This window comes from Blennius ocellaris (assembly GCF_963422515.1).
Source record: "Blennius ocellaris genome assembly, chromosome: 18".
Classification (NCBI taxonomy): Eukaryota; Metazoa; Chordata; class Actinopteri; order Blenniiformes; family Blenniidae; genus Blennius; species Blennius ocellaris.
The window spans coordinates 13,989,083-14,015,658 of NC_137667.1; the positions used below are offsets into that span (position 1 = coordinate 13,989,083).

The 26,576-nt window shown below is 41.4% G+C and overlaps 1 protein-coding gene across 2 annotated transcripts in view; it reads left to right on the plus strand.

Moving 5' to 3' along the window:
* The window catches only part of utrn (utrophin), a gene marked incomplete at its 3' end in the record, with an annotated part of 189,877 nt that extends 165,018 nt beyond the window's left edge, over positions 1 to 24,859 (plus strand). The window contains exons 71-79 of one of the 2 annotated variants that reach the window (XM_080514402.1): positions 2,880 to 2,918; positions 3,394 to 3,459; positions 5,595 to 5,660; positions 14,299 to 14,460; positions 15,444 to 15,672; positions 18,901 to 18,976; positions 19,280 to 19,363; positions 21,643 to 21,668; positions 23,535 to 24,859. In XM_080514402.1, coding sequence (XP_080370528.1) covers positions 2,880 to 2,918; positions 3,394 to 3,459; positions 5,595 to 5,660; positions 14,299 to 14,460; positions 15,444 to 15,672; positions 18,901 to 18,976; positions 19,280 to 19,363; positions 21,643 to 21,668; positions 23,535 to 23,543 — 757 coding nt within the window. The remainder of the gene's footprint in view (positions 1 to 2,879; positions 2,919 to 3,393; positions 3,460 to 5,594; positions 5,661 to 14,298; positions 14,461 to 15,443; positions 15,673 to 18,900; positions 18,977 to 19,279; positions 19,364 to 21,642; positions 21,669 to 23,534) is intronic. The other variant, XM_080514403.1, reaches the window with a different exon arrangement.
* Between the last annotated feature and the right edge of the window lie 1,717 nt (positions 24,860 to 26,576).

Sequence of the window (26,576 nt, forward strand, 5' to 3'; positions counted from 1 at the left end):
GAAATAACTGACTTTTCAGAAAATTCAGGCTACTTCTGTCAAAAACAACTAAATATTGAGCAAAATCTCTCAGATCAAAGTGCCAGCCGCATCTCACTTGAGAATGGATTTTGGGTCATGTAAATTTGCAGCTTCAGGCGAAAATGGATGATCTTGAAAACACATGACACTGAAGCAACTTTACAATAGCTTTGGCTCTCCGGCATATCAGACTCTCGCTTTTTTATTTGGAAACTCTTTTTCCCGTCTGTCCTTAAAATAGATGAATCGGTGCCGTTCGTTTGATTGATCTTGAGTCTTTAGACTGCATATTATTTTCTGGGTTGTAGTCTGATTGGCCGTTATTTATGATGGAGACTGGACCGGTACAGTCGCAGCTGAGGGCTGATCAGCACCAGAAATACCAACACCTACCCTGTGCATCACCAAGGATGAAAGCTTTCTGTTGTCATCTGTAGTCAAATATAAATCCACATGATGTAGAGCTGGGATCTTGTGACTGATGGTACATGCGTCACTTCATTTCTACACATACTAAATGATTCAAATGCCTTTTTGTACACAGGGTATTTGCATTTGATTTCATATAGTTTTAACTGCTTCTTCTTTAATCCATAACCCATTTACTTTTCATGTGCAACCAGATAAAATCCGTCTAAGCCGATTGGTTTTTACCCGTGCTCCTCTGTTGCGTACAATAAATGTCTCAGTGTTTTGAATTATCCAGTTAAATGCTCTCTAATGCAAAAAAAAAAACAATTATCTGCGTGCATTTGTGTGGCTCTGGTGAACACACTAAAACACATGCACACACATGTGTTTTCTTCCCAGCCCTCAAGCTGCTTCTGCAGACTGACAGGTAGAGGTGTCAGCGTGTGAGACGCTCTTTTACCTCAGGCAGAGAAAATAGTGGACAGGCAGAGCGCAGAGAGGCACAACTAACTGTGACAACATGATGAACTAAATTGATTTTTTTTTTAAGTCCTTACAGGACCTTTGGAGAGAGAGAGAGAAAAGGGAACAATCTCTACAAGCACAGGGCAACACATGCTCTGTAATGTTGACAAATACTTAAAGTGATGACTACAGACATCAGCTTCTTTGGCAGTTTGGTTTTGGTTTCCTTTATTCTTCGTCAGCAGTTCAAACTGAAGTACACACTGGGAAAGAGCAATTCAGGAGCTCAGCTTACTGGTATGATTAGAGCCCCCTCCGTCATGCACATTTACACAGGTTTTATAGCTGGTGAATGGATGTGGACGTTTGCTTACATTTTTCACAGCATGTACATTTTTGTCTTCCACTGAGTTTGACTGTCCCCCGAAGTGTTAATTAAAATTAGCACCGAAGCAAAAGGAGGAACTCAGAAGTATCCTCTCACCTTCGCTTTTTTTCTGTGTTTTTATCTTGGTTTAAAAATGAACAGAATAGTTAATATTTCCACTCAAAAGCACTTTGAAATTGAAATATCACTCGGTTGGATACTGTTTTATGTTTGCAGTTGAATGAATTTTGATCCGCAGTTCAGCTTATTCAGGCATTTATCACAGTATGGGTGGAGGTGAACTGTGAGCACAGCTCTGCCTGGCTTTCCCTGTTTGTCATCATTAATATTCTAGGTATGGGTCACCTGTTTAACCTATGCAAAAGTGAAGTTGCATAACTGCAGATAAGACCAGTTTGTGTAAAGTGTAAAAAAATAAAACCTTTCACACTTCCAATCAATGTTTGCAAAATTAAACTTGACTTCTCTCTGAAAAGCGGATGAAACAAGCAGGCAGGCAGAGATGAATGTGGGAGCAGGCATAACGCTGCGATACTCACACTGAAAAGTTAGATCCAGCTGCCTAAGCCCAACCAATACTCATGCTTTTTTTTTTTTTTTTTTTGTATTTCTCCTTCTGTCTGGATCTGCTGTTACATTTTGAATTCTCCTCGCAGTCACATAAGTGTGACTAAATTGGCTGCCCTGCTGCGGGAAGCATAACCACGTCTCCCTCTGAATTTCTCGGCTTTAATGTGGGAACAAAAGCGTGAGGCGAATGATTGTCAACCTCAACTGTTATCTTACCAATTTCTAGCCAGGCTCCCTCATGAAAAATGGTGCATTTATTTGTGTTTTTGAGATAAGAAAGTATCCCATTTGTTGACAAATCGCAATTTATGCTCAGAGTTTTCCGAGAATAGCGGCAATTATCGTGGACGAGAAACTGCAGAAGACTAACGCCAACAAACACGTTTCGATATCTCAGTTTGTCACTTTTTATTTAGAGCCATTTTGAGAACGGTATTTTAATTGGGGGTGAATCTACTGTTATAAGCCCCCTTCTATGCAACACTGTTGCAGTGTGAAAAAACAAATTAAGCTGAACACAGCTTCTGCTTTACCATTTCATCTGGAAATGAGAAATTGAATGAATTGATCACCATCACTTTGTATGCGGAAATCACAGTGAAATCAATTCAATGAAATATGTGTGAAATCGTCTGACGTCGTCAACCTGTGGGAACTTTTATATAAACATCGCTGTGTATTGACTAATCCGGTTGCTTATTTTAATCTTTTTAAATGTGACCATTCCACACATTCTCTCTCTCATATTTGTGTTGCTGATGTGTTTGGACACACATTTGTATCTCAGGGAGAATCACCGCCACATGCGCTGCATATATTGGTGACTGTTTTACATTCCTTCCTTGTGTGTTGAACCCAGCCCGTCAGCAGTCTGACACTTTTCCTCCCACTTCCTCCATCACCTGCAGTGTTTTTTCCGTCTCTGACCCACTGAGAGATTTTGACCCTGAAATGTTTTGTGGTACCTTTACTCCCCCTCCCCTCCCCTCCCTCGATTCCTCCCCTTCCTCCGGTTCTCTTACAGTCCCGTCACCCTCATCAGCATGTGTCCGGAGCAGTATGAGTGAGTATCGACGCCAGCAGCGACGGCACGTCGTCTCCAGACTAGAATGCCTTTGAATACACCTCCTTCACTCCCTTCACCCCCTCTTTACCTGTCCTCGGCACACTCATCCTCACACTGACGAAGGCATGACTGCACTGCATGCTGCCTGCCTGCCTGACCCATTGGCTGAACATCCTCACCCTCTCACTTCTTTCCCCCTGTTAAAGCATCCAACCAGTAATCAGTCACTCATCCCAGCAGGGCTGTCAAATAAAACCACCCGGCCGCTACGTAGATCATCCTGCTCTCCTGTTTCTCTTTCTAGGATCATCACATTTGTTTTTCTAGGTGAAGTTGTGCGGGGCCATTAGGTTCTCTGTGAATGCTGGCGTGTGTGTGTGTGTGTGTATATACCTGCCTCTAAATGTATGCGTGTTAATGAGGCTGTGTGAGCATGAATCTCATTCATCTCCATTACCTCATTCATTTCCAGGCTGTCCCAATCACCTCAGCTCTCTCATGATGACACCCATTCCAGGATAGAGCAGTACGCCAGCAGGTACGCACCGCATCCGCCGCCACTCACCGTGTCATCATGTCGTATGCCACAGAGCTCATGTGTGAAGAGTGTCTTCACTTAAATGTTGCATATAGGTGCTAAAAAGCTTCATTACAGCAAAATAAACTTTCACAGGCTTTTTTTTTTAATAGGTTCCGCATCCATAATGAATCCTTGTTATAGCAGACATTTCTCTAAAGAATGTCATAGCTTTCAGGGTGCAATTATCCCATCATTCAGGAAGTGCTACCCACCAGATTGACTTTTAAAGTGCATTTTTATGCAGCAGTCGTATGATGTGACCGGTAATAAGAGCAGATTTGACGACCAAACCAAATTTCTGTAAAGTAAAAGCAATAAAATGGCGACAGCAGGTAGCAGCAGACAAGAAAGCGAAATTGTGAAGTCAATAAATGTAGTAAATCTGTAGTAAATACAGTGAAATGCTTTTCAGGCTATATAGTTATTTAGCATCACAAGCTGCTTATGAAGCCCATACATCTGTATGTAACTTAATGGTCTTATTTTCTCCTGCTGTTTCTTTGTTTTACTCAAATATAGCAAAAGCCAGTACAAGCTCAGAAACAAACACAACAGAAGTAGAGATATTTATGAAAGAATTCTTTGGCTTATTCCTGAAAACTTAATTGGCTCTTTTGAGCTGAGGTATGATCAAAAGTAAAAGCAGGAAGTACCTTTTGTCCTACAAGCTCATTGTTACGTTAACCTATTAACACTGTTTAACGTATTATTCTTTACAACTGTGTACATTTGTATCTTGTATTTCACATTCAACATTTTATTAAATAGTATGAAGAAGCAGGTGAAATAACATGGAATGCATTTTTAAATGGAGAAGCATCACAGCATACAAATGTTGCACCAGCTGATGCAGAGATGAATAACTATTAAAATATTCAAACTTCAAAAAGTGCCTCATGCCAATGGCTGTTGGAAATGCATCGTACAACCTGTACTGAGAACGTAAGAAAACCTTCAACATTCCACACTGAAATTTTAGTGTATCTGCACTTTGTTTTGTATCGACGAGTGTTGAGACGCATGTAAGTTAGGTGGTACTGACAAAGTTACTGTCAAAGTTGGCTTGTTGAGTGAACTTAAAAGACATGCAGCCCCCCCCCCCACCCCTCCAGCTGGTAACATTATAGATTTACTGCTGAGATCACAGTCGCACCAGATTGGCCCAACGGCTGTTTTTCGGCACCCGCTTCAAATGATCGCGTTGCGTACATCAGCACACCCATGTGCACAGTGTGCGAGCTGCAGTTAATCACCAACCACATCAACAGACTAATGCGCTGCTGCAGTGACTGACGTCCTGCCTTGTTTCATTTTAGGATCATTCTGAATTTTAAGGTCCGTGAATCTCATCTGCCCTTGAATGGCTTTTAAGTTAGTCCAGAATTGTTGCGGAAACGCAGTGGCCTTTGTATTTTTTTCACAAAGCAGGAATCGCATCATTTGCTCAGCGTGTTGAGCTGCATTCTCTGATCAGCATTGACTCGAGCTGCATGAGTTTCAACTTTAAATGAAATATAATTTCCTGACATTGGCGCTTATACTGCAGCTTATAGGTGCGCATTAATAAAAAGATGAGACTTGACTGAGAGTTGTGACCTCTTCCTTCATGCATCTTCTTTCATAGCTTATTTTCATAATTAAGGATAGCGCACGGACCATATTCCTAATCTGCTGGACAGCCTTGCACCCTGTTTATTACAGAGTTTAGTGATTGCGGGCTTTGATCTGGAGGAACCAGCCTCATTAGCTTGGCCACTTCGGCTGAATCAGTGATCAGGAAAACAACCACATATGGTACAAATAGACCAACATCACACTTAAGGGTGTCTCAAACAAGATGGTTGTTCATGCATATATTACAGCATAGACTACATGCACAGAATTATCTCATTTTCCCACTGTAATCCTTTCTTTTCACATTTGAGCCTTTGTCATGCAACACACTTGGAGTCCTCATGTCTTGCTTTGGAATTTTAATTGGGTGTACAGCTGGAGCCTTGATATCCTCATTTGTTGACTCTGATGCATTTCATAGAGACGCTCACGGCTTTGAGAATGTTTTTACGAGTGATTTCACCAACTGTACTCCTCAGGTTGGCACAGATGGAGCGCTCCAACGGCTCTCTGCCCACAGACAGCAGCTCAGCCACAGGAAGCATGTGAGTGATGACTTTTTCTCAGTTTTCACATTACTGCACAACATATACTGCTTTACAAATGTCTGTTTCTAATCACTGTAAAACACAATTTATAGAGTTATTTTTACACAATATTAAATAATAACTATAGTACGTGGTCAGTGTTTGTCTGACTGAAAATTTCTGCCTCGTTCTCTATCAATCAGAAAATCTTCAGATCAGATTCTCCTGTTTACTTGAACACTAAATAAAGTGATCAGATTGACGTTAGAGTTTATATACCCCAAGAATATCATCCGATTAAGGCAGTGGATCTAGCTCGTAATCTTCTCCGAACATTCTGCATGAAGTGTCACATGGTGTCGGTACAAAATAGACAAAGGAAAGGAAACCAGCGTTTCTTTTTCCTGGACTCTGACCTGATTAATTCAGAACTGGGTTACACTACCTTATCTGATTGGGCCAATTTAATTACAAAGAAATGTTTACATGATGCAATTAGAATCGGTTTTAATAGGCTAGCATTTACATGGATGACTTTGGATCGACTGTATCAAAAATTCCAGGAGGAACAGCACCAGACAATCAATGACGTCTAACACAGGTGAACATTTCCCATTGCTATTTGTTGTCATTCGATATCCCTCAAATTCAAAGATTGTTCCAAGCGTATTGTTTATTTGTCACAGTAGTGACACTAACTTTCCTTTATATAAAAGTGTAAATGTCAGCCCAGAAAATAACATGTTGGCGTTCCACGTTTCACAAGACCAGGAGCGAGAAGAATCGAGTTTCAGGCAAAATGGGAATGGGTGGAAACACAAAGGGGGGTGTGGCTGAATACAGTGAGCAGAAGATGGATTTCTGAGGGAAAGTACTGAATTAGAGTGCTGACAAAGTAGGACTGAGTGCTTTCAGGATCTCTGATAAGACCAGCGTTATCTTTGATCAGAGGGGATGAGAACATGGCAAACCATGAAAAGGAAAGAAGCAAAAGGCTGATGAGAAAAGTGAGAGATGGAGTCTGTGCTTTGGGTCTGCGTGTGTGAAAACGAGTGCATTTGTTCAAGTTGAAGGACATATTAGTCCATTTTTCCAACTAAGATCCTAATCTGGGAAATGAGCTCTTGAGGTTCAAATGCCCTCAGAGTTCATTGGCACACAAAAGTGTGTTCATGCACTCCCAGATAGGCACACTCTCCTCACACGTCTCCGCAGCCGCGTCTCCGGAGGGAATTACTTTTCGTTTCACCAGCCTGTTTTGATAAGACACTTGTAGATCTCTAAGATTTCCCAAATCCCGAAATCATCATGATAGATCTGGGTGAGTGTGTGCATGTGTGAAATGAATTTATGCACGCAAGGATTCAAAAGATATATTTTCTGCTTTTATCTCAACAACTATTCTAAGTAGCAGAGAAAACGGAAACACGAGTGCATTTCAGAAGTGAGGAAAAGATTTGCACCGGGAGAGCGGAGATTCCCAGAACTCCACGAGAGAAGAAGGAAAGAAAGTCTTGGGACTTTTAAAGAGGAAAGGCTTAAAATAAGGAGTGTTTACAGCATAGCAATGGAGAGACACATGGGAAGGATGGTTAAAGCCTTCGAGGATCTTGAGCGAAGATGAAGGAAAGCGTTGAACCTTATTGTGCTGTAGCTTTCATCCCCTGCTGATGTGCCTGCAACATGAGGACCGCTTCTCCCACACCTCACCTTCCTCCAACCTTGCAGCCTGGAATAGCAAAGACAGAGAGACATTGTTCAATTTGGGACTGCCAGATACTGCGTTGTGCAGTCCTATTGCTTTCCGGCTCATCAATAGGAGGACAGAAGAATAGAAAGACAAAAAAAGGTGTCGGTGAGCAGGGGAAGGTTGCAAACCGAGGTGGATTTATTTTCCTCGCCAAGCTTTCATAATACAGGACAAAACACATTATCGCCACTCCTCCTCACTCTCTTTTGTGCTTTGTGCTCCGGCTTATTTTAAAAGAAGAAGCCATTATCTTTGCCAGCACTGAAAACAACGTTGACGCTCAGACAATTGTGAAGAGCACTAATGAGATGAGGAGGATGATGGTTTGATGAAGGTTAATGGTTTAAACAACAAGAGAGAATGGGGTAAAAAATTAATAAATAAACAACCTTTGTAACGAACAGTTCCTGGTATTTCACTCCCTTTTGCATCATTATGTGTCATTTCTGTTGTATTTCTATTCAAATATGCTCTGGAGCAACAGCGCCGATGTAACTGGAGATACTGGAGCAAAGTGATTCAACAAAAGATTATTTAAATGCCAATGATTGCATATTATTGCCTTTAAATGATGAGAGCTACAATATTATTCCTGTGTTCAAGAAGAAAAAGTTCATTCATTTACAGCATGTACTTTTTTTTTTTTTTAATGCAAGACCAAGTTCTACACAGTTTTGCCCCACAAAACTGCTTCCTTTAGAAAACCTATGAACAATGTAATACATGATGACCTGCAGACATAAATACAGCCAGTTTGTGTGTCTTAAAAAAAATCAACATGCATTGGTGTCTTGTTGCTTTTTAAGGAAAAATGACTGCGCAATTGCCCAATTAAAAACAGATTCTTTTGATAAATAGGCAGTGCAGGTTTCTGTGTCACTGCTACAATGCCGCTTTGCTTGCAGCCTTACAGAAGCGCCACCTCAAAAACAGGAGAGAGCTGTGAGCACTGATTGGCACAGCTCAACTGCAGGAACTTCATTGTATACGTTGAAATGATCCCACACAGAAACACAGTGTGTCAGGCTCTCGCGGTAGATGATATTGCGCGCTCCACTTCAGACAGATGAGCTGTGGCACAATCGGAGCTGGTTACTGAGGGGTCATCATCAGTCCTGAGCCCTTTAACACCTGTCACTTTCACTCTGTCTACAAGTAAATCCTTTTCCTTTGCAGTATAAGGCCTGTGTCTTCAGTTTTTCAAATGCACCCCCATACTAGCAATGCGACAAGAGGCCAGCGTTCCGAGATTTGCAAAAAAAAAAAGTCAATAATGCAGTTTGTTGTTACTTTTTTGGTTTTATGCCCATTTCACGTCTATTAATATTTAAGTGGCCGAGCGCAGCGCCTGTGAGTCACGCACCGTACTTTGCACTCACATTTTGTGCTATTATCCATTCACACCATGCACTGAAATTCGTTCCTCAACAACAGAAAACCCAAATTTGTTGTTTTTAAATCTCTTGCAAGATGACTGGCATCATGATTGACAAAAAAATAAAAACAATTTGTCCTCTTATATACATCATATTTGTCCTGATTTTAAATCCCCCTTTACAAGGCTCCTATTCTGCAAAATGTTTTGCAAACAGAATCTTGTTCTTATGTAAGCATAACGCTTATTTTCTTTCTTCTATTTTTGTTTTTTTTAAACAGCTGTTGATATTTTTAAAAACTGGGGACATGAGCACACGCAAGGACACATGAGCACGTACACACACACACACACACACACAGACACGGAACTGTGCCTAACTTCTCCAATGTTTCCTCATCACATACAGTTTTACAGTATATATAGTCTCCTGTGTCTTCAGACTTTTCCTTGCACAGATCTCCTGCCTCGTGTCGTTTCACTCCAGCTGTCGTCATTCTCTTCCTGGTTCCGGCTGCTCCTTCACAGCATCCAAATGCATTTGAGATGCAGCATTATAAAGTCTTGAAACGGCTCTTTAGCAACAACTTCCAGTGCCTGTATCTGCTCTTCATTGCCCCGATTTGAGGTTTCCTGGCTCAGGCGAGTGTCGCTGGATGACATCTGATATGTTCCTCTCGCTTTTGTGGCCCTCGTACTGTTATTATGCAAGAAACTGCCGTAAATGGGAGCTGGATATTAAACCCTAAATATAAGACCACCCTACTTTTTCTAGACTTATTTCCAGGAAGAAATACCATTTCATATAGTTTGACCATTCTGCTAACAAAGAGCTAAACTTTCTCAAACTGTCTTATGTTAAAGAATTGGTATCATGATAGTAACCAGCTCAGTGTCCCTAAACTAAACTACTTTGAGATTGCAGCTATTCGTCCTCTTCCAGCTCTATGGAAAGAATTCAGGCTACCTTATGAATGCTTGTCCAAATGTTTCACATTTCTGAATGCAGTCAGGACCTTGTAATTTATAGTGAACATAATGTTTATATTTCCCACAAGGGTAAGTCGGCCCTCTCATCTGATAATGCTTTTAGATGATTGTGTCACCTCTTTTCACCATTTTGTCCACCTACGGCCAATTTCATTCGGGATTCTTAGTGTTTTCCAACAGTCTGCCTGGTCGTGTATGTGGACTCTTGCGTACAGAAATTATCCCCATGTGTGATGAAGGTTGCATCGTTTGAGCTCACGAAAACATGTATTGAATTGCATGGCTAAGTGCTTTTGCCAATTACACGCGTGTTTGGCTTCTGGCTTCTGTTTTCTGATCGTTGAAATCCCGCAAACACCGATTTGGAGCCACCGCCAGCTGTGCAGTGATATCAATAATTTGTATGTGGGAGAGTGTGTGTGTGTGTGTGTGTTTCATGCCTTTGTCTTTCTTGTTTTGCATAGCTGTTATCTAAAAAGGAATCCTTAATTACTAAGTTTGTGTTGCCCGCTTTCTTTGACCTCCAGCCAAAGCACCGTGTTGTCATCGATGCCTCGGGACATCACCGAGAAGCGACACTCTGCTCTCTTTGTATTTGCCAGGATTTTGTTTGTTTTTTTATCTTTCCCTTTCCAGTCTTTCCCTTAGTGCGGTCCCCTTTTTTCCCTCCTCTTTCATATTTTGCCCTTTATTCTGGACTAAATTCAGGAGCCCTTTACTTTTTAAACTTACCTTTCATCCCAACCTGTCCTCTGTTTTTGCTTTACACCTTTCATCATTTTTTTTTCTAGTCTAATCATGATTTACCTTTAAGCCCAGGCAACCTTCAGATTGAATGCTGCACATAGGTAAACAGTGAAACACTTATTTCAGTGGCCCTGCATTCAAAGTGGTACACCCCCAAGTAAGTGAGGCCAGACTTTCTACAAAGAAAGCAAGGTTGCAGAATATCTCACCATAGGGGAAGAGTGAAAAAAACACGTCTGTTGTCTTTGCTTCTGTCATCGTCTTCCTTTGTTTTCTTTGGTGGTTGCGGTTTTCTTGTTTCTTTCTCCTGTTTCCCTTCATCTTTATCTCCTGCTTCTTCTCCCTGAGCTTCGCCTCTGCAGCTGATAGCACCATTCATCCGGAGAGGCTTTACTTTGTGATATGTTAGCCAGACATCAGGCCCAGAAGACCATTGTTGTCGAGTAAAAACTGTAAAAGTCCCCTCGGGCTGTCTTATTCTCACTCTCACCCGGCACACGGCGCTCATATTAACAATACGCCGCAGCGACGCCGAGCCAATGTCCTCACATTCATCACCGTTTCTTCACATTTAAATCCACCACCACACTGATGCTCCCTTCTTCTGTCTGCTCATCCTCTCCACAGAGTCTTAGTCCTCCACTCCTTTCACTGAGCTTCCTCTTTCTCCCAGGATTTCAATGCAGGTGGTTTGTGAGACAGCTCTACCCCCTGTAGTCTTCATTTTCACACATAATGATCCTCTTCCACGTGTCCTCTGGGCCCTCTCTGTCTGCCATAATGTCCTGCTGCAGCTCCCTGTTGACAGGGACCGACCTAATTGGTCACTCAGTGTCTGCTGAACCCCTTGTCCTCGGCCCCAGCGGACATGACCAGCCAGGTTTTTCCATGAGAACGGCGCTGTTTTTCACTACCCCTGTCCACCCCTTCGTAGTATATTTAAAATAAACCTCTGAGTGTTTGTTGTTTTTCAATAACTCAGACATTTCAGCACTTTCTGGTTTTACATGAGAGCAGAGGTGTCACTCAGCCTACAAGAGGTCCAATCCAGTGTGCCTGATGAAACAGAGTAGAGGCCAAACTATAGATGGCAGTGATGATTCTAGCTGAGAGATATTACACTTGGCTTCCTTCCTAATTGCTTACGAAAGGGTGAATTTCATTAAAGTGTGCAGATCTGCCTGTGTTTTGAGAGCAGGATTTCTTTTGACGTTGGCTTGAAATGAAACGCAGTAGCAGGAAAAATATCAGATTGCGTTTTTGTGTTTGTTTGTTTGTGTTTTTATGTCTGAAGGAGATAAAATGTGACCATTGTCAGAATGCACATTTTTGCCCTAATATTGCACTAAAACTCAAAGAAAACTTTGGAGACATAGATTAAAAGAGGCTATTTGTGGCACCTGCACTAAAGTGAGCTTGACGCCCTTGTGTTTGGGTAAAACAGATGATGAGTTGAGCATATGCGTGCATCTATGCAAGAGTTTTATAAAATGTCTAGAAAAACAAAAAGTAGCAACTGCATAAACAATGTTTGAAAGAAACTGTATAAAGGAAAATGCAAAGGATCCTGGTTACAGGAGATTAAAAAAAATGCTCTGGCATGTTTTCCTTCTTCTGTTTGCAGAAATATTGAAAATGTTTTGAATTCATTGATTGAAAATTGCATTTCTTGTCAGCTTTATTATTGGTGGCTTTATTTGTAACAAAATGCATGAAAGATCGTTTTAAACTTGGCTCATGTCCAGTTTTTAAAGAAAGAAGCACTTGTGAGTCACATCACACGAGCAGCTTTGCCTGGTTAATGGTGAAAAGCTTTTTTTCCCCTCCTCAGCGTACATGGAAAGCTGCCGGCTCTGTATATTGTTTCTTTTGTGTGAAAAGCGGTGACAGCCTCACTCTGTGTACCTTTCATTAGCAAGCCACTGCACCCAGTCCTTGGTCATGAAATACTATAATTATTGTCATATCTGAGAAAAAAAGACTTCTTACTTGTAACCACTCTTGAGTAGTCTGTGACGATAATGACATTTTTGAATATTTACTCAGTCAGGTAAATTCAAGGGTGTTTTATACAACTTAAGGTATTTCAGTTCACCGACTTTTATATATTTAACATACCCAGTCCTGTAGGAGTATGCGCATTGTTTCATATCATGTCAGAGCCACAAGAGGAATCTCAGTGTGCACCCAACAAGCATTGAGGGACGACTGCAGCTACAGGGAGTAACTACTTTTGGTTTCGCCAAATGGCGATTAGTTGTAATTGACAGTGAGTGTGTGTGGCTGTCTCTTTGTGTTTTGCTCTGTGGTGGACTGGTAATCTACCCAGGGTGTATTCTGCTTCTTTTCCATTGTGAGCTTGGAGCAGTTCCAGGGTGAATGGCTGGAGGAATTATGGATCATATCATTTCAAGATGGCTGGATTTCACAGACGTGGGAGTAAATATTTGTCGCTTATTAATGAGGTGGCTGTTTTGTTTTGTTTTCTAACAATGATAGTTTAGCTGTTGGTCTTTCGTTCATCATAATAGCCATCGACCTGGGAAGGCTGTTACAGCACATGGCTGCAAGAGGAACCTATTAACATTGCAGGATGACAGCCGGAGCACTGGTAGGCATTTGAACGGGCCGGATACAGTGCAGTTAGTAGAGCGTAGAGAACCACATGTGGGGCTCTCCTGCCATTGAGCTTTCTCAGCCAAACTCTATTCCAGGTTGTCAAACTGGCACCGGAAATGACAGTGACGCGAGCAAAGGGTATGACTTACAAGTATCTGCATTTCTTTTTTTTTTTCTGCGTGTGTGTGCACACAAAGAGATGGGACATATAACCACACACATACAATTATAAGACGGCAGCCATTACTGCCTCTTTCCCTCCACATCTTCTCATCTCCCCGCCAAGCTCTTTCTCTCCTGCTCCCTCCATCTCCTCCCATCAGCAGCCTTGCCCTATTCCACTTATCAGATGGTACAGACTGACACATCACTCGAGACACTGTAAATGTGGTTCACCGGGGAATTTGCAGCATTGCAGTCAACCCAGAGCAGAAAATTGTGTGTACAGTATTTATTACAGAAGTGACCATATTCTTTGCGCATTTTTTTTCTCATTGTCGAAGTAGAGCTTATTTTGTAATGTCTCTTATAAACTATATTGTCTGACTTATTTTTCCAGGGAAAACACCTCATGGATGCATTGTTGTTAGAACTGTGCTTGAACATTAGTATTGTACATAGAAACAGACTGAAATCACACTATTTTGAAAACACACCAAATAAGCTGAGTAAGTCACATTTAGTATTTTGTAAAATGGACAGTGATACTCATCTTAGAGTTTTTAATGTACATTTGCCATGTAACCTATGAATATATAACAATAACTTCGGCTTAAGTTGTAAGTAATTTACACATTTATTTTATAAAAGTTCGAAATGATATAATAAATAATATACTGAAATCGGCCTGATCTGAAATAAAATGAAAGTATTGCACCCTTGTCAAATGTTAGTTTGCCTGCTGCCCTAAATACTGTAAACCATCGGTGTCGTTCTCTCTACTGCATGCTTTGGTGCTTTCCCGGGATCTACTCCAAGTTATTTCTCCTGATTTGTTTGCGCCATGATTCTTCTAAGTGACAGCTCTTTTTTTTTTTTTTTTTTCCAGTTATACACTGTACACATGGTGAATTAAGTCGGGCCTGTCTCGCAGAACAGACGGTGGATTGAACTGACGAGGCGAGACAAGATGTCGGAGCTTCACACTCATCACGCAACTTGTGCTCTTTCTGCAGGGATGACGAGCACGCTCTGATCATTCAGTACTGCCAGACGCTGGGAGGGGAGGGCTCCCCGTGCAGCCAGCCCCAGAGCCCGGCTCAGATCCTGCAGGCAGTGGAGAGGGAGGAGAGAGGCGAGCTGGAGCGGATCATCGCTCGGCTTGAGGAGGAGCAGAGGTAAGAAGTTACAGTTGGAGAATACTCGTGCTCTCATGATATGATTATGATGGATAAATCATTTAGTACATAATTTGAACTAAGAGGACTAAGAGTTTGATAGGGGGGAAAAAAAGTTTTTCATCCAATGCATTCAAATTAGGTACCTGCGTTTATTGATTCAGTGTCATCTGAGTGGATGTGCTCATGGCCTCACTCAAGTGCAAAATATAGTACACGTACACACACTTCCCGTACTTTCCGTGGGGCTCACTCGCCAAGTCCTTCCCCAGTTTGATTTGTAAATGGAGATGGCTTTGAGACTGAGAGTGACTGTACAATCTATTGTGGTGGAGATGTTATGCACTGCCAGAGGCTCGACTGGAGTGATTTAGCTCTGATTACACACACAGACGGGCACTCTGGGAGAGCAGGGAGCAAGGAGGAGGAGAGCTTTATTGTCGGGTTCATAAATGCCATCTTAAGTAAAGCATTGCAGCTTATGGTTCTGCACTGGGAGAAGGGAGGCGAGGAGGGAATGAGGTGGGAGATTTGGCGGGGCGGGGGGGGGGGGGGTCCTTTATGTTTGTATACTCACTTCAAATAGGATTTCACTGAGAATGCTGAAAGCAAAGGTAAACATGAGGGTGGTACTTTTTGTGTGGCACCCCGCTGTGGGGGTTCATAGAGAGGCTTTAACAGCTTTTTGATAGTCTTTCAGGGAAAGCACTAACAGTGTTATACTTATAATCATTAAGCATAGAAAACGCTGCACAGGAAGAAAGAGATTATACCTCATATGATGCTTTGACGATGATATAGGCAGCTGTCTCCCAGGTGTTCAGCAGGGTTCTAATTTGGCGAGAATATAACTCCCATGATTTCCCTTCCCATCAAACCATCCACTTACTCCGGCATGTTCGGAAGCATTTGAATTTGTTGTTTCCTCTTTTATTCATTCTACTTTTTTTTTTTTCTTATTACCAATCGTTTCTTCTTCGTAGGACCCTGCAGAAGGAATACGAGCAGCTGAAGGAGCAGCGAGGGGCATCTCCTGCAGGCCACTGGGAGTTGGAGGGCCCCTCTGCCCACCCCGATGAGGCTGATCTTCTGGCCGAAGCCAAGCTTCTGAGGCAACACAAAGGACGGCTGGAGGCGCGCATGCACATCCTGGAGGAACACAACAAGCAGCTGGAGTCTCAGCTTCATCGCCTCCGACAGCTCCTGCACCAGGTGACACAAAGCTGGTTTATCGTGAGAATCCACAGGTTACAGCCGAGAACTGACACGGACATATAGACGCACTTTTACAAAAGGAGCCGTCCCTCTGAGACAAAACGTTGATTTATATCTTGCTGACAACAAATACGTGGTTTCAAAAGAGATTCAAAGTGCAGCAGTGGAGAAGCTATTTCCAGCAGAGTAATGGCTGCAGGTTCGATGCTTTGCACACACATAACATCAGACAAGTTATTTTATGTCTTGATAATGTGAAATATATTGAAATATGAAGTACCACAGGGTTCTCTGGGTTTCCTAATGTTGTTAACGTAATTTTCATAAATGACCTGCTTTTATAATGGTCTTGATAATTACAGCCTAATGAAACTCGTATGCAACACCAGTTTCCACTGTGCTTCTACCTAAACCTTTGCTGGTGTTTTTCAAAAATGAATTAGTTAATACAGTTCTTCCAGAGGAATTATGATTTCCCTCATCATGAAGTCTCCTCTGAGCATATCGCACACACAGCTGTGATTTAAAGTTTGTTTGCTCCATAAGTTGTCTTTCCTTTCAGTTCATTAGGTTTGTTGCTGTGGAGCAGCAGGGCAGTAATCACAGTTCACAGACTCACTCACACACACCAGCTGGCAGACTCATAAAATACAAAAAGAAAAAAAGAAAAAAACCCTACTCATTTAAACACCGAAACAAAATGCATCAAATAAAGTAACAGGATTCTTTCAAAGTCATTCGTCCCAAAAAAATAAGAAAAAAAAATGGGCATTTCAATTATAAACCCTTCATTTCTACATGTCTGTGTATCTGTGATAACCTCTTCAACATGTATTCTTAGATTGCTGTGCTTGTGAATGATAAACTCCCAGATTACATCTGAATCACATCATTATCATTCAATCCGGCATCCGTCTCCGCTCCCTTCGTCAATAACTTCCAGATTTGTTTACGTTGGACCTAATTGCTCATTGAGTTTGCATTCTTTCTGCCGATTGAGAAATGCACAACACTCAAGTCAAACAAGCAGCAATCCTGAGGAATTAGGCTGCGCAAACACATATTGACACTATGGAGCTGGAATTATGGTTTTAACTCACATCAGATAGGCAGCAGCCGACTTGACTCAGCAATTAATTGATGAAAATCAGCATTGTGACTGAAATAGTATTGTGTGTCAATGCACCACATTGATATTTTCTTCTGTTTTGGACTGCAGATGTATAGTTATTGATCAACAATTTATACATATATATATATGGCAACATAAACCCACCTGCATTATATCAAACATAGCATTGTAGTATATTTAATACCAGTTGCAGCTGATTCAAGCTGGAGTTACCAATTGACCTTAATTGCATGTTTTTGGACTCTGAGAGTAGATCAGAGTACCCAGAGAAAACTATGCAAAAGTTTGTGTATGTTGTTCATTAAAACACCCATTCTGAGTTTATGCAGTAAAAATGTGATTTATTGCATGGTGCTTTGTCGCAGTGCAAACAATAATGTTTTGGATTCCTGTGTGGCTGCCACGTTTTCCATTGGAGGATTTGATGAAAAATCGATGTTGATCCAAATTCTGACAAAGAAATGTAAACATAATACAGCACACACGCGCTCTCCGCCCATGCAGAGACTTTACCACTCTAAATAAGATCTTCTTTCGTCTTGACATTTAAGTCTCTGATGCCCCGCTGATATGTCCACATATCTTGAGGTCAGCTGCAGCGTTACTGCCAAGCTACAGAATAATGAAGCCTGCCAGCTTGACGGCGAGCATCAAACTCACACTTCCTGAAGCCTGACCAAAGCCCCGACCTTAGTTATTCTGAGACACGCCTCCAGACACTGGTTGTACTCCGGAGACGTTTCCAACATGTTAGCCTTTACTAGTGCCAGGGGCACCTGGCGATGAAGGGAGAAGAGATGAAGAGGGGGTTTGAGGAGAGGGAAGCATTGATTTAGTCTCTTGCTGCTGTAAAGCTGAAGGAAATGCGAGCTCCTGCCGTGAATGTCACTGGACATCATGGATTTGCTTCTGTGCATCAGATAAATGGGCTGTTTGCTCAGAGTTTACGTCTCAGTCGTAGCTTGAATGTGGAATACTTTTTTTCAGTGTAAAATGAAGTACATATGAGCATATGTCCTGTGGTGGTCATGACGACTGGTCCAGAGTGTACCCTTCCGGGGTGCCCTCCAGCAGCCCTCAACTGTGAGTCGAGTCAAGCAGTATAGAAGATGAATGAATGAACAGTGATGTCAGCCCTGTACTGCAGTGTTGACATCAAAGCACAGCTGCTCTCTACAGAGCAGGAACATTTCCCTACAGAAATCTTTGTTACTACAAGGACTTTATGTTCCCTAAACACAGTGAAAGGACCATCTTGAATAGACACTCACTCTTTACCATCTGGTGCTTCAGCATCTATGGATTTTCAAATGAATGACCTATATATCAGAGTATAAAGCAAAAGTGTAAAAATGAGATATATGTGTTCTATTTTGATATGTCTATGTACAAAGAAAGGTAACCAAATAAATCAGTATGTCTGGTTTGAAAAGGCAGTGGCACACATTAGAAACACTATGATATATTTGCCAAAGTGGAAACTTAAGACAAATATTCACATTGCCTTGCAAACACGCGCATCGTCTGTATTGTTTAATATGATGTCTCAGTAATGATAGTATTGTAACTAATGTTAGAACTTGAATTTGTTCTTTCATTCATTTTGTCAGTGCAAGGTTTTTGTCTGAAACTATGCAAATGTCCTTTATGGTCTTTGAACGCGCTTCACTCTGTGACGTACCAAACAGCCGTTTGACAGATGGTTTTATTCACATGTCATCGGACTCTTTGTGCCACTCTCTGTTATTCCTTTGTTGTCTGCTGATGCTGCGACGCACAGCTAATTGTCAAGTTGTCAAGCGATGGCAAGTGGAATAATTATTACTATAACTGAGCTTTATTGTCGTTGATGTTTTTTTGTCAATAACTTTTATTTATTGGACCATGGAATACACAACAATGCAGTATAAAAATATACAATGGCCATTTTTGATTTACAACAATGAACACAACAATACAAATAACATAAAATCAAAATGAACAGGAAACGGGACCCCCTAACTTAAAACCCTTCTTGCTCGACCCCTCCCTCTGAGACCCGTTGATGTTTTTTTAAATATATATGTTTCCATCTCTCTGTGTCACTCTACCAGCCGGACATGGACACCAGGGTGAATGGAGTGTCCTCTCCCACCGTGCAAGATCGAGGGCCTCTTAATGAAAATTTAGGTGAGACGCTTGATGTTTATTGTCTTCAGACCTAAGCACTCCTTCTATCACTGGTATCAGGTATATGGCCTGTCCTCAAATCACCAGTTAAGTTCCCTTCGATACATCGAGAAACAGACACTGAAAGTTTGATTGCAGCACAGGAAAGCATCGGGAAACTTGCTGCTTACGTTTGGAGGCAAATCAAAGTGTGTAACTGAAAATAAACCTTTCTGTGTGTGTGTGTGTGTGTGTGTGTGTGTGTGTGTGTGTGTGTGTGTGTGTGTGTGTGTGTGTGTGTGTGTGTGTGTGTGTTGTTTTCAGATGAGCTGCTGGACTCCCACAACAGCAGCTCTGACCTGGCAGATGTAATGGAGCAGATTAACAACTCCTTCCCTGCATGCAGTCGTAAGTTTCTAAATCTTCCCGCCTCCTCTCTCCCACCGCCTTTTCCCGCCCTCAGACGGCAGATTTGTCTTTAGGCACGAAGCCGCACGACGGCAGTAAATCAGCACATCTGTTTGTTCAGCCTCACGTGTGGCAGGCTGTATTGGTAGAAAGGGTATGTTTGAAGTAAGTTGCAAAAAAGGACGAGAGGAGTTTTTCTGTGGCCACGTGGGCAACGACTGGGTAACCTGGAAGTGGGTGACAGTTTGCATTTTGTTCATTTGTAAATACTATTTGTTTATATTTCAAATGCTCTGCTCCAGATTGCTGTGTCTTACTATGACAATTAAGCCTCTTTAATCTTTCAATACTCGGCCCACACAGATTACAGATGGCGGAAAATCAACATTATTCTCATCCACCAACTCTCTGAAATACTACTTGACTCCTTTAAAGTCGCTCGTTCATACATAGCATTTGTTTGGGAAAGCACTCACAGTTGAAACACTTGAGTAAAAGAAAAGTTTGGCATGTTTCATTGGAACATGACTCGTGTGATTAATGGGTTTTTAAAGTAGCTCCAAAATAAATGACTGCAGTAATTAATGAGTGGCCTGTGCAATTCAGCTGAAAATGTATTTTAAGCTTCAGCCTTTTCCACGTTTATCTGTGTTTCCATGCAGACCTCAAACAATGCAATAGTGAAATTGTTAGAAAAACAAGACCAAAAAAGAATGTATTACCCCTAAACTTTCAGCGGTATAACATGAAAATCTTTAGTGTGTTTCAGATAATTCAGCAGAATCTTGTCTCACTTAAGGAATGCACAATTGTTTAAAAAACCATAAATCATAGCAATATCTGAAAAATGAGCAGAAGATTGAGGCAGGGGGAAAACGGTGGAACTTCTCTGATAAAGTCGTCATAATCTAATCTCATCACCCCCCCCTCTGACCCCCCCCCCCCCGCCCCACACACACTCCCTCCCCTCCCACCGCTGTTTCTGTTTCACTTTCATGTTTCACCGTCTCCCACAGTCCTGTTTGCCTCTTGCAGTCGTCCCAGCTCTGTTTGAGCACGTTGCATGTTTGTGCACAGTGAAGTGGCTCGTTTTAAGTGGACTCATCAATTGTCATGAATTCAAAGGCTCTTGTTTACTGTTTGTTTTTGTTTTGTTTTTTTAAATGAAATCCAGAACAAGTTGTGGAGTGTGTAGAGGTTCATCTGCATTGTGGCTTCATGTTTTTGCTTTCATGTGTACTGTTTGATGCACAGATTTTAGATGTAGCCCCCAAGGTTGTTTTTTCCATCATTATTTTAATTTGGAAAAACCTTGCATCCTCGGATTATAAAGAAAATCATATAATGGAAATTTTATATGAGGTAGTATATTGTACATGGGAGTCTAATCACAACGTTTAATGGTGTTTAGGGCTTTTGTTGTTGTTGTTGTTGTCTTTATTTATTTTTTCAACTTGTTTAACTTTCACATATATGTCTCCTATTGAACCTACATTGTGTAGGTAATAGTTTAAAATGGGAAGTCCAACTCATTTTAGTTCAGAAGCATTCTACAGTTCAGTTTGATCTAAAATCATTCTGAAGCAGCACAGACACACAACATAATAACAACTGAAATATAAAAAAAGGTTTCTGAGTACATCATGACAGTGTTAAGATATAATGAACTCTTTTTCACAAAACCCAATATGAACAACTTGAGATTACTTTTGAAAAATGTCTGTCCTCACTGTGCATGTGTTCACCAACTCACCCTCATGGTGTTGTCTTCTTCTTCATAATTTATATATTACGCAAAGCCCAGTTTTTGGAGCGTGTTTGCCACAGCTGGTCTTGAATACGAAAAGGTGTTAATGCCTTTGCTTTAGTGTGGTGTTCACTGGGGTGCTATCTGCAACTTCCAGACAGAATAAAGCTTTAGATGATCCTAATAAGTGAATCTGAACCTGTTTTGGCCTCTGGGGTTTTTAATCAAAAAGAAATAAAAACCATTAAATGTTTGAATATCGAAGAAGAGCTCACTGACTTCAAATTGCATTCATTCTTTTCAGAGTTGAATCTCCTATGAGGGCTTTAGTTAAAAATCCATTCTTATCTGGCAGCATTATTAGACTTTGGTTACCCCGTAGCTCCAAGGCAGCACAGAGCCGAGTGTGTGCATGGATACGTGGGAGGGGCCCAGGGGCTGATAATTTAGTGAAGACTTATAAAAACAGAGATGAACTGAGGAGTTCAAGTGTTAAACTACAAATCTCTCTTCTTTGCTTTGTCTCCCACAGCCTCAAGCCTCTCTCCAAGACCCCAGGTAAGACATGGATTTTTCACACTTCCACATGCAAAGTAATAGGAGTTATTGTGGAGGACGAGAAGGCTGTGTTTCCTCCTCACTGTCTTGCCGCGCGGAGGTAGGTCGGCACTTCCGTCATTGGTGAAGGTGAGAGAAGTTAGAACAGAGCACCTTTTCGAGGTAATTACAGCTGCCGGTGCAGAAGTAGTCTTTTCCATGCAGCCTTCACCTGCCTCGGTCCCTTACATTTGGTGGCCTGTGAGAAAGAGGCGGCTAATGGATCTCTGGGGAGTGCCATTAGCGGCTCCTCACAGTCTGCCCGGTCTGGGGCCAAGGTGCATTTTGGGACAGAGGTATTGTGAAAGCTGTTGCCACTGACCTCTTCCTGCTGTAATTATTTACCCCGCATCTCTCCTTCCTCTGTGTCTTTTTCAGCTGCTCATCTCCCTCTGCACACAAGTAATACTTTTTACAGGCCGACTAAACTGCCTATTTACTTTGAATTCATTTCCACTCTGCTCGAGGCTGACATTCCGACTTTAACTCATCATTTTGAGCAATTCCCACCTGTAAATTTAATTTGGGTCAGATCAAGCTGATTGTGACTCTGTGGGATTCTCCTAACACATGCTTTGTATTCAGTCCTCACAGCCATCCATGGCGCTCCCCTGTTCTTTTACTTGTATTTATCTGACTCGTTTGCCATGGAAATCCATCTTGTGTGTATCAGTTTTAGTCCATGCAGCACAGGCAGAAGGACACTAAACATATTGATCGTCTGAAAGGACCTTCACTGTACCTTGCCTCATCCACCGTCATGTAAACAAGAAAAAGGAAAATCACCCGCTGATGAAAACATGAAGAGATAATCGACTAACTGATTTCCACGTAGCCACATTTGTTGTTGATGACGCGTTGTTTATCCACCCCCACCCGTGTTTTCAAGAGCGTCGGCCTTCTTCACAATCACTTAATCTCATCCGATTCCCGTCCTGCGTCAGAGTTATACAACAGCACACCAACGAACAATCAGATGGAATATTTTTCATTTCCCCACGCGTCCTTTCGCTCCCTACTTTGTTTTTATTGTCCTTGGCGAGCGGCGCACTGCCCACTTTCTTTCAAACAAAAGCATGGGTGAATGGGCCTGTGAGTGCGTAATTTCTCCTCTGAGAGGACAGACATGTTTTGTAACAATCCTCCTTGAAACGTCGACACCAAACTCCACCTTTTTTATTTTTTTCCTGCTTCCCTCTGCGATGCTAATGGACTATAACTGGCCAGAGGGACCGTAGTCCATTTAGCAGCATTCAAACTCGTGACGCTTCCCGCACAGTGATGTCTTGATGAGCAGACGTGCACTTAGACTAACAGCGAAACAGCTTTTATCAAACGCTTGTCATCTCAGACCTGCATAACATTACACTGAGTCCTTTTACATGCAGATGAAAATCTGATCACTGTACAAATTTGTTTGAGTTATTGAATTATTCAAGTGGTCAGTGAACCAGCTGCTATATATTTATTTCCAAATGCTTCAACGCTACGCACACATCTATCCATTTATATGATTTATTTTGAAGGAATAAAGTCACAACATGACTGAAGGTCAATGACAGAGAATAAACAAATACTCACTTCTGGAGTGAGAAAGAAAACAAATTTCATGCCAAATTAAATGAAAACTCTCAATAAAGCTATGACAACCAGTTGTTTGAGAAATGACAATCTTTGAGTGTGTAACATGTTGTTTTTTTGGGGATCGTCACCATTCTGAACCATGTCGATCATCCGATTTGATTATTGCAATGATGTGACGGCTCCCGGTTACCACACACATTGTTATGCTCGCTGTTGATCCAACATTTCTGTGTCTCTCTGCAGGTGATGTGAGGACCGTTTCCAGAGGTGGAGAGTGTGTGTTTGTGTGCCCGTTCCCGAGCAAACAACAACAACAACCACCACCACCCCCGGCCCCAGATCCCAAAGACGCACAGGAGCAGACAACTTCACTACTTTTACCACCTTGTCTTGTACTATGCAAACTGTACATTTTATAAACTGTAGATTGTATCTGATTGAACATTTGTCAGTGATTTATTTAGATACGGAGATGAGTATATGGACACGGGGCTTTGTATAGTAAAATATGCTTCTTCTTTTCAGAGGGTGGTTTGGTATTTGTGTTTTGTTTTGAGATTCGGCCTTCACTGGGAATCAAACTGTTACATTTGTGTCATTCCACTGCTTTGTACCGACCAGCCCCACGTTGCTCTAAGTTGCCACAGACTTAACCGGGGCGCAGTAACAACATTTATCAATGGATGAGAGGATCTTTATGAGGGGCAGAAATGTGACCCGTCTGTTCTGTTTCCATCTCTTATCTCGTAGCATGCTTGATGTCAAGTTCCCCTTTAAAGTGTCGACATGCCGGCAGAGTTTGTCTCAACCGCAATTTGTTAATGTAAACTTTACCCCTTCTGTGCCTATACAGTTTGTCATTCCGCGTGTGGAAGACAGAGTGGAGAGATGATGAATTACAGCGGGATTGTGTATAAAGAGAAATTTTGGAAAATATAGATTTAAAGTTGTCCTGAAGTTTGGTTTGTAAGAGACCTGCCGTCATCGTGTAGATTAGCTTTTTTTTTTTTTTTTCTAAAGAGTTATATGTTGAGAAATCAGAGGAAAGCCATGATTGCCTTGCTACCTCAGACTCATAGACACAGTTTTGTTTTTGCGGTTGTTTGAAACAACAGGAGCAACCCGGTTAAGCATCCTAAGCTTTAGCTCACTGTATTGGTGTGTACACTGCAATTGAGGAGTTACCAAGTAAAAAGAAAACTAGACGTTACTGTTACTGTATCACAATGGGTCTGTGGCCTGCTGAAGCTCGCCTCCCGCTCTGATGAGTGTCACTTGTTGGTTTCTCCACTGGCCTTCTAGCACTGGTCCCTCACCGCGTCGTGTCGTCGTGCTATATGCTATCCTGTAAAACTTGTGAGACTGAACAACACTACTATAACCCTCTCTGGCTGTAGACTCATGACCATGAAGATGCTGGTGATGATTTTTAATGATTACAATCATGATGAACCGTACCACAGCAGAACTGTGTCGTCCCTCCTGAGGTATGTAAAATAGATTGACCACACTACATGTACTATGGCTACGTTGTTTTATTCTAAATAAACATTTTTATAACAAGTACACACCCCCACTCTGCTGTCAATGTCTCTGCTGTGCCGAGTGGTCGTTGGAAAAGCAATAGTGGATTGATACAGTAAACATTCAAAAGTACAGGCATTAATCATTGATTTCATTAACGTGCGTCAGAAATTCATCACGTTGCTTCTGCTGCTGCACCTGCTTTAAGGAATATAAACCTCATTACTGCTCACTCCTCAGCTGTCATCCAGCCAGGATCATTACTGTTTATCAAAGGAATTGATCACGCCGTGAGAAGTTGTATCATTATTACAGGTTCCGCAGTCGGCATGCTGAGCGGGAGCCGAGGAATCCAAATGAACGAATGATGAAAGTCAATTAGCTTTTTAACCTTTCGCTTGAGACGCTGGTTTTTCATTCCGAGCAACAATGAAATCAGTATTTCAGCTTTCTTTCAGATTGGCATGAACAGATCCCTCACAAGGATAATCCAGCCGTCAAAATGATTCAAAATTTCATTTACATCCAGGAAAGTGGAAACGGTTTTCTGATATATTGGTGGAAGTAACAAATTCAAATTGTGAAAAAAATAATAATCCCACATTAATCATGTTCCCAAGAAATACCAATACAAACCCAAAGGATTATTAATTTCAAACTATTTCTTAAATATGGGATTTTGAGAGGACGGGGAGAACATGTAAGCTTTTCTCAGAAAATGAGGTGATTTTCACACGATCAAATATCAGCCCATGACTGACTTTAATGTGTGAAACTGGCTCTTTTTAACTGCCTGCTCCATTTAAATTATGTTTAAAATCTGCAGCTTTTTCATACACTGAATCAACCTTGTTTATTCCCCTTTCTTTCCTCATCACAGATTGTCCACAATACATTTGTATTGTACTATAAAAAGAGATGTAATCCCTCTAACCCAGATGACGGGGTTCCCGGTGAGCCCACCGACCATAATTCCAAATGTTTTTTTTTGGTTATTTTAAATCTGCAAAAAACAGTGATAGAAATAGTCCATGTTTGGATGCGTTTGCAGTTTTCCCCTTTGTTTACCATTATATTTTATCATCTATGGTCTAATAAATCCATAGCACTCTTTATTAATGCAACAGTAGCCAAATGGTGGTGCACCGTAATTGGATCTGGGGCTACTGTACAATTTTTGGCTCTGTACGGACATTGTGTGCACATCCTCTAGACTCCCCGAGATGTTTTAATTAGTCCACCACTTCTGTTTCTGTAACGCGCTGCAAGAATCTGCTCATAAGAGGAAAGGACGTTCGTAAGTAACAAAGTACCTTACACTGGAGAGAAGGGGTACTTATCCACAATTGTGTCCAGTCTTAAAGAGATTATTGTTATTAATTTCAATGTGATAATATTGCTGTTGAGGTGGATTTGGTTTAATTACTTCAACAATCTAATGAGCTCATGTGCAACTTAGTGAAAAGAAATAAGATTGAATGAGCTATAAGAAATCCTGATTAGGTTATTTCACTGTGCACAGATGCAGCTTCTTCTTGTGCATTAAACTGTCGAGTCCCACTGAGGAACATTCTTCTAACTGGACCAGATTAGTATTCTCCACTTCAGCAGAAACACATCTCACTAAGCTGATATTTAAATAATTATATGATAACAATGTAATTGATACTTTTTAGTTCCCAAAGTTGAGGTTAAAGTTTAGCCCAAAGCTCAGAGGATTTGAGCATCCAACCATCTATTAAGACTGTATTTAATCAGAAT